Below are 8,583 nucleotides of genomic sequence, written 5' to 3' on the forward strand. Positions count from 1 at the left end.
TTTTTTTGAGTTGGAGTCTTCGTTGCCCAGACTGGAGTGCAGTGGCATACTCACGGCCACCGCAACCTTGACCTACTGGACTCAGGCGATTATTACGCCTCAGCCTTCCAAGTAGCCAGAACTACAGGTGCACGCTATCATGCCCGGCTAATTTTCTGATTTATTGTAGAGATGAGGTCTCACCAAGTTGTTCAGGCTGTTCTCAAATCCCCTCACTTCGGCCTCCCAAAGTGCTGGGATTACAGGTTTGAGTCACCGCACCCAGCCTGCCCTTCTTTTTTTATAGCATCTAGCAAAACTTATTTTTCTGGTTATGACAGATGGAAAGTTGCTACTGTTATTTAGGTTGATAGATATAATTTCACTCTTGTTTAATACATCATTTAAGCTATGGTATATTTTCTCCTGCCTGTGTGTGAAGCCAGTGTTTCATCTTCACACACTGCTGTCACTGTGGTTTGTCTCAGGTGCCCCAGGTGGGAAGGGACAACCAGGAGACAGGGGGCCTCCAGGACCAGTTGGAATGAAGGGTCTCCCTGGACTCCCGGGACTGCCTGGGACACATGGACCCCCAGGCTCCCCAGGAGTCCCAGGCCCCTTTGGCGATGATGGGCCACCTGGTCTTCCAGGCCCCAAAGGTAGGTAATGCCTTTTCATTATTTCCTCCTATTTTATAAACCTGAAAACCATGCCAAGTAAAGCCTGTTACATATGACCATACTAGCAGGGTTTACTGTTAGAATGACTTTGTCCTTTCCTTGATGATATCTCCCCTCTTCTTGTCCTCTGTACTGTTATTCTTTCCAGTGACAGAATGTTTCGGTGTAGGTCAATGGGAAAAGGAGTGTGAGGGTGTTAGGTCCACAGAAGCATAAACACTTCAGCTGGGTAGCACCGGTGAAGTCCTCTGGTCAGGGCTACTGCACTTTCACTTTGAATGGCCCCCTCATCCTCATCTTCATCCCCATCCTCTTCAAGCATGGTGAGATCAGGACTTACATCAGGGGCCATACTTCAGGTCCCTAGGGGAGGAAACTAAGACTGTGAGGCAGAACACAGCTATTAAATGCAGTGAGGCTGACAACTGTTGTTTACAATACATAGTCATAGATGGGCAGGAGTTTGCATCTGTAGGTGAACTGCAAAGCACACAGATATAAAAACCATACCTGCCTTTAAAATGTCTTCCTAAACATGCATGATCTCATTTCACCAGGACTGCAGGGGCTGCCTGGTTTCCAGGGCTTTCCTGGAGAGAGAGGAAAGCCTGGCCCAGAGGGATATCCTGGCAGAAAGGGAGAACCTGGGGAAAAGGGTTGTCCTGGTTTTCCTGGAGACCAGGGAATGAGAGGTGGCAAAGGTAAGTAACAGCACAGTGATGCAACATGCACTTGTCCCCGGTCTTTGATCAGAACCTATCAATGTGAACACTGAAAAATAAATTGGGACTATTCTGCAGCTTGGATTCCTCTTCCTTTCAGTAGCATTTGTTTCAGAATTTTAAACAAAATTCATTTTCCTTACTTCTCAATCTTATTAAATATAGCTATGGTGAATGAATTGCTTTGTTTTATTTTATTTTACTTTATTTTAATTTAATTTTTGAGTTGGAGTCTTACTCTGTTGCCCTGGCTGGAGGGCAGTGGCATGCTCACAGCCACCGCAGCCTCAACCTGCTGGGCTGGTGATCCTTCCACTTCAGCCTTCCAAGGAGCTGGAACTACAGATGCGCACCACCACCTGGCTAATTTTTTGATTTATTGTAGAGATGAGGTCTCACCGAGTGGCCCAGACTGGTCTTGAACCCGTGGGCTCAGGCAGTCCTCTCACCTTGATCTCCAAAAGTGCTGTGATTATAGGCATGAGACACCATGCCTGGCCTAAATTATTTTATTGATAGAAAAAAAAAAACCACAGAGAACTCTCTTAACTACTGGGAAGGGGGTACAGGCAGGGCTCCTATCCCCTAACCTGTGTTTCAATTAGAACAGGTAGGTAACCTTTTCCTGGAAAGAGCCTGATAGTATTTCAGGCTTCACGGGCCATCTGGTCTCTGTCACAGCTACTCATCTTGGCTTTTGTAGTATGAATACTGCCACAGACAACACATAAACAAACAAACATAAAATAAAAATTTTCTACAAAATGTTCCTTATGGATATTAAGATTTGAATTTCATATGATTTTCATGTCACCAAATATTACCTTGTTTTGTGTTTTCCCCCAAGTACTTAAAAGTGTAAAAGCCATACCTATCTCATGGGATGCACATACCCGCAGCAGAAGGGACTTGGCCCGTGGGCTAGAGTTGGCCAATCCCTGAACTACAATGAGTTCATTTTCATCCAGGCTCTGAGCTGAGCTTCCTCCAAGCATCAATTAAAGAAAGAATTTTAGTTACTATTAAAAAATAAGTTTCAGGACCACTGGTTTAAATGTTCTGTGCCCATACCAGATAAATGTTTACTTTTACTCCTTAGCCTGGAGGCAGCAGTAGTGAAGATAACATTTCATTTCAGTGTTGAGGGAAAAAAATGCTTGACAATTTGTAGAAACAAGGATTTTGTCCTTAAAGGCTTTTAGGCAAATAGTTTCCTATTTAATTAAAATTACCTTTTATTCTTAGTTCATTGATTCTACTGTTATTTATTTGTTTTACTTGCTTGTAAATTATTTATGTAGAATCAAGGAATCAGTCACTCTTGCTGGTTTAGATAAGTGATGTTTGCTGTGCGATTATGCGACTATGCAATTATCTTACTAAAAATTAAAAATTGGATTAATGCCAGTGACTACTAGCGAATTAGCTCTTTGAAATTAAAAAGAAAAAAGGAAAAAAAAAGGCCCGGGTTTGTAGTGTTTGCTGATTGCTGTGGTGTAAATACTCCTATGGTGATTGATTTAAAGTTCCCAACAGTTTAACGACTGCGTTGCAAAATTCTTGAATTATTTATAATTGGCTCTCACCAAGCTGGTAGGAGCCCAATGCTGCATACTGCTACAGGGGACGGAGTTTACAAAATCAGGCAGAAATATGGTATGCCCTTCCTTATCTTTTAGAAGTCACTATGTGGAGAACCACATTAAGGTAAGTGTCTGCTCTTTTACTGTAAGGAAAGTAAGAGAGAGTGACTAGGAAGGGGAATGTGTGAAACTGGAAATATGAGATGGGTGATCCGAATTTCATAGGATAAAGGGCCATTTTTGTACACTAGAACTTTTAAAACCTGTTTTAACTCACTGAAGACTCCGGCCAGTTTGGTTGAATTTAGCAAATATTCACTGAACACTCCTAGTGCGCAGGATCCGTGGCTGGACAAGTGTGGACAGGAATATAATAGGCATAGCCCTTTCTTTACGAAATCAGCCAGTGATGTTGGCATTGTGTGGTCCATAAACAAAAATACAGCTTAGTAGGTTAAATGGGAATTTATAAACTGAAAATGAAGTGTGGTCACAGACGAATTACGTGTGTGGTGTTTCTGTTTGCTTTGCTCTTGTATAATTCATATCTAAAGGGGCAAGAGGACCCTCAGGAGATGAAGGAGAAATGGCTATTGTTTCCAAAAAGGGGAAACCTGGGGAACCTGGATCTCCTGGAGATGATGGATTCCCAGGAGAAAGAGGTAAACACTAAAGATTTTTAACTATATCAGATAAGTTGACATCTTTGCAGATCATTCAAGCAAGCATGTGTACTAGGTGACTTTCCCAATAACACTGAGATCAGGAAAGGTCATTTTTAGATATAAATACACATGAATAGAACTTGTGGTACATTTTTTGCTTTTCCATGCTAAAACTTAGCTGAAGTTCATATGTATTTGTAGATTTGGATATTCCAACTAGGAACAACCTGAGTTATACATAAAATACTGGTTCCAGGTTGGGTAGTTGGTTTCAAAGTGAATAGCTCAATGACTGTCTCTTTTTTGACCAATGCCTCTCAAACATCATTATGCATATGAAACACCTCGGGTCTGTGTTTAAAATGTAGATTCTGAATCAGCAAGTCTGGGGTAGCCAGAGATCCTGTCTTTCTAACAAGAGCCCCAAGGCCCCATGCTGCTGGTCCACAGAAACATCCCCTACTGAGGATGTTGACAACATTTGTGTTCTCTCCCAAGTTCAAACTTAATCTGCATGTGGCCTGGGTTTTCTTGTTCTGCCCTTAACTAGTTGTTAGGCGACAAATATTTTAACTTCTCTGGGTACTTTTTCTTTTGTAAAATAAGCATGTTGAAGCAAACGATCCTGTATTCCTTCCTACCTCTGATAGTCTCAAGTGTGTTCACGGGCAGCTTCTTTTTTAGTGAGGTCACTAAAACCAAAAACCATCATGAAGAGGTTTAGGGCAGGAACCAGGATTCCCAATACCTTTGTCTTCATTTCCTAAAAAGTAGGACCAAGTCCCTCAGCTGAACTATAGCCGAACTCAAGATTTCAGTAATGAGGTTTGTAACACTTTCAACCTCATCAGGTGATAAAGGAAGTCCAGGGATACAAGGGAGAAGAGGCGAGCCAGGAAGACATGGGCCACCTGGATTTCACAGAGGGGAACCTGGTAGAAAAGGTCAGCCAGGGCCTCCTGGATCCCCGGGCCTTCCAGGCTCACCTGGGCTCAGAGGGATCATTGGCTTCCCAGGATTTCCAGGCGACCAGGTAAGGGGCTACTGCTCTGTGAAGAAAGATAGAATAAAACCTTTCTGCTCTTGGGATTCCCATACACAGTTTCAGAGTCCTTATTTGCCCATGTACACCATTGCCCTTTCACTGGCTCTTATTTTTTAAATTATTTTATTTTAAAAATGTGGGGTATAAATCAGGATTAGGTACATATGTGATCATCATACAGGTAAAGTGTGGGTACCCTTATTGATGCTATGTGCCCCCCCGCCGGCAGTGTCCACTGCTGCCGATCCCTTTCTTATGGTATTATGATAAATGCTCAAGGTTCACTTATGAGTGAGTACATATGGTACTCAGATCTTTGTTTCTGTGGTAAATCACTGAGTATTATAGACTCTAATTCCATCCACTTTACTGCAAAGTTCATAATTTTGTTTTCCTTATGGACACATAATATTCCATCGTGTAACTGTACCACATTTTCTTTATCCAGTCCACTTTTGATGGGCAGCATGGTTGGTTCCATGTTTTTGCTATTGTGAATAATGCTGCAATAAACATGCGTGTGCAGATATCTTTATTATAGAGTGTTTTGAGTTTCTCTGGGTATATTCCCAGAAGAGGGATGCTAGGTCGTACGGAAGGTCGATTTTCAGATTTTTTAGAAATCGCCACACTGTTTTCCACAGAGGTTGTACTAATTTACATTCCCACATGTAAACTGGCTTTTAGAATGTAAGGAATAGCACCAGGGAAGGATGGAGCCTTCTGGAAGGCCATGATACAACTGAAGTTTCTGACCAGTGCTTGTTTGTGCCTGGTTCCCTTAACATGGATGAAGAAGTCACATAATCCATAAAGACTTGCTTCACGACTGCTGGTTTAATGGAGTGAAAAGTTGTCCTGAAAAATTACTTAAATTTTGTTTCTTGGCCTTCCTATCTCCATTTTCAGATATCACAGATCTTGCTTTACATATATTTGGTCTTCACAGTCATGAGTAAAATACTCCTTGAGAAGCCCAGAGGCACAATAAATGTAGTAGACTACATTATACTTCTGGAAAATATATGCTGTAACTCACTATCCATCTTATTTGGATCTTTAAAGCCTTTGGTGTGATAGGACTTGTAAAAATATTTTATTTAGTATCAACTTGACCATTCAAAATGTAAAATTCAAGTTATGCAATGCAGTTACTGTTTTACAACCAAGTATAGAGAATGGGATGCTGCCTGTTGCTATTGATTGCTCTAATTCTGCAGAAGTTTTACCAGTTTTTAGAAACTAGGTACATGTAGTTGGATGCTTTAAATGCATTACAATTTTCTTTACCATTGCAAATCATAAAAACCAATTTTGTTACAGAAAATTATAACTGATCATGTCATGTACGTGTCATTTGTATTTGAAATCTGATTAAGGTCTTCTGTTTCTTTAAACTGTCAGGGTGAGTTGGGTTCTCCGGGGCCCCCTGGATTCTCAGGAACTGATGGAGCAAGGGGACCTAAAGGTATGATTTGGACTATACCTACCACCTGTCAAAAACTCACAGTTACAAGAATCACAGGACTCAAAGACCAAAGCCATGACTTCCACCAGGTGTTAAGAGTTCACTTAAAAATTTTCAAGCCAGGTCAGGTGTGGTGGCTTAAGCCTGTAATCCCAGCATTTAGGAGGCCAAGGTGAGGGGACTGTCTGAACCCACGGGTTCGAGAACAGCCCGGGCAACTTGGCGAGACTTCATTTCTACAATAAAGCAAAAAATTAGCCAGGTGTGGTAGCATGTGCCTGTAGTTCTGGCTACTGCGAAGGCTGAGGCAGAAGGATCGCCTGAGCCCAGCAGGTCGGCGCTGGGGTGGCCATGAGCGTGCCACTGCACCCCAGCCTGGGAGGCGGAGTAAGACTCCAACTCAAAAATCAAAAACAAAAAACCACAAAAAACCCAAGCCAGATGTAATCTATAACTGGGTTATTTTTACCATAAAGGTCAGAAAAATATTTTTTCCCAAATGGCCAGGTAATAAAATATTTTCAACCTTGTGGCTCCTATGGGCTCAGTCACAACTACTTAACTTTGTAGTTGTAGTATGAAAGCAACCATAGCCAATAGGCAAACAAAAGGATGTGCTGTGTTGCAATAAATTTTTATTTACAAAATAGGCTGTAGGCTGTATTTGGCCCCATAGGCCTTAGTTCACCTTGTGCCAAAAACAATGCAGTCTTATAACACACCTGACATTCTACTTCATCAGGTTTTCAGGGAAACAGAAATAGAAAGTTAACCTAAGATCAAAAGTGACCTTAGAGAAAGAAAGTTTACATTAACCTTTTATCCGACAAACAAGCAAACAAAGATCAGGATATCTTAAATGACAATGTTTGCATAAAACCTTTAATATTTTCACTATCTTGGTATACCATGGGGCTAATATTTTTCTTTAAATCAACTTTAAAACAATTTACCATTCTAATTGTAGCCTAAACCTCGCTATCTGGAAATTCACAAGTTCAATGTGCTGTTAAACTTTATTTTAATCTAAATTAAAATAAATAACTTTAAAATATAAAATACTAAGGAATGAGCCACCTAAAACTCTCTTGCTTGACACATTGAGAGGCACGCTATAAATAACATAATAATTGCTATGACAAACATAAATTGTGCATGCTTATTTATTCAGAAATAATAATCTAGATTTCTTTTTCAGATGTAATTACAAATAAAGTTTTTTTTTTTTTTGAGTTGGAGCCTCACTCAGTCGCCCAGACTGGAGTGCAGTGGCCACTCCCAGCCACCGCAGCCTCGACCTGCTGGGATCCAACGATCCTTCCGCCTCAGCCTTCCGAGTAGCCGGAATTACAGGCGTGCACTACCACGCCCGGCTGATTTTTTTTATTTATTGTAGACACGAGGTCTCGCTGCCCAGGCAGGTCTCAAACCTGAGGGCTCAGGCAATCCACTCACCTCAGCCTCCCAACAAAGTTTTTATATTTTATTTTGGTATTTTGTAGCTTCAGGGATCAGAAATCACTCCTGCTTACCTATGAATGTATTATAATCCCTTTGCTTTTCTTTCCCAATACAAACCTGCCCCTTCTTATTTCCTTCATACTTGTATTGGGTCATGTTTGCAGGAAGTTGAAATCACTGTACCTGGAGTTCAAAAGTGGCTTATGTACTTCACAGATAGAAGATGTAATTCTGCCAGAGCATAGCCCTTAGGCAACCCATATTTTCTTACTTTTTCCCGTGGTTTGTTTTTCACTTAATTGTTTACCAACTGGTTTCTTCACTCTCTATTCAGTGTCTTTTGCGGGGTATTTTTGGATATGTTAGGGTTGCATCAAGGAAACTCATGATAATCCTTTTAGTTTCTGCCCCAGTAGCCAAGGACTTCCAATTCTTGTTTTTTAATTCCAGCTTCTCAAGGGAAGACTGGCTGACCTGGGATGGGCCAGATTCTTACCCCTCAAGCAATTAACCATGATTATAAGTAGGGTTGGGGGGAGAGACACTTCCACAAGGTATGGGTGGGACCCCCTTAAAAGGGGACATTAGTAGGCAGGTACTGTAAGACATGCCTAACATCGCTCTCTTATTCTCTTTAACCTCATCTGTTGTTTTCCCCTTCCTTTCTTTCCACTTAAAACTGACTCCTAACTATAATGTAGGTCCTTGTGTCTGGTAGCATTATGCAGCAGCATCCAATAGCATTATGAGACTGTAATCATTGCCTACATTGGCCTTTGAATGTACAATTGCTTGTCACGTCATCAGTGGAGTAGGTCTTTGTGATTTTATTTTTACAAAAAAAATTGAGCTTTCATATAAGCGAGCTTGAAATATGATTGCAGCAGGTGAAACAGTGACCATTTCTGCTTTTTAAAAATATTTTATAGCCGGGCTCGGTGGCTCAGCCTGTAATCCCGCGCCTTTGGGAGGCTGAGGTG

General features: G+C 41.2%; 1 protein-coding gene across 1 annotated transcript in view; it reads left to right on the forward strand.

Annotated features, from left to right (window-relative positions):
* The window catches only part of LOC103259283 (collagen alpha-4(IV) chain), a 141,276-nt gene that overhangs the window by 92,833 nt on the left and 39,860 nt on the right, over positions 1 to 8,583 (forward strand). Inside the window, exons 30-34 of the mRNA XM_008056966.2 lie at positions 468 to 638; positions 1,217 to 1,360; positions 3,519 to 3,626; positions 4,481 to 4,662; positions 6,079 to 6,142. Coding sequence (XP_008055157.2) covers positions 468 to 638; positions 1,217 to 1,360; positions 3,519 to 3,626; positions 4,481 to 4,662; positions 6,079 to 6,142 — 669 coding nt within the window. The remainder of the gene's footprint in view (positions 1 to 467; positions 639 to 1,216; positions 1,361 to 3,518; positions 3,627 to 4,480; positions 4,663 to 6,078; positions 6,143 to 8,583) is intronic.

The sequence above is a fragment of the Carlito syrichta genome, unplaced genomic scaffold (assembly GCF_000164805.1).
Source record: "Carlito syrichta isolate Samal-C Ts95f unplaced genomic scaffold, Tarsius_syrichta-2.0.1 Scaffold302584, whole genome shotgun sequence".
In the NCBI taxonomy this organism is placed as follows: domain Eukaryota; kingdom Metazoa; phylum Chordata; class Mammalia; order Primates; family Tarsiidae; genus Carlito; species Carlito syrichta.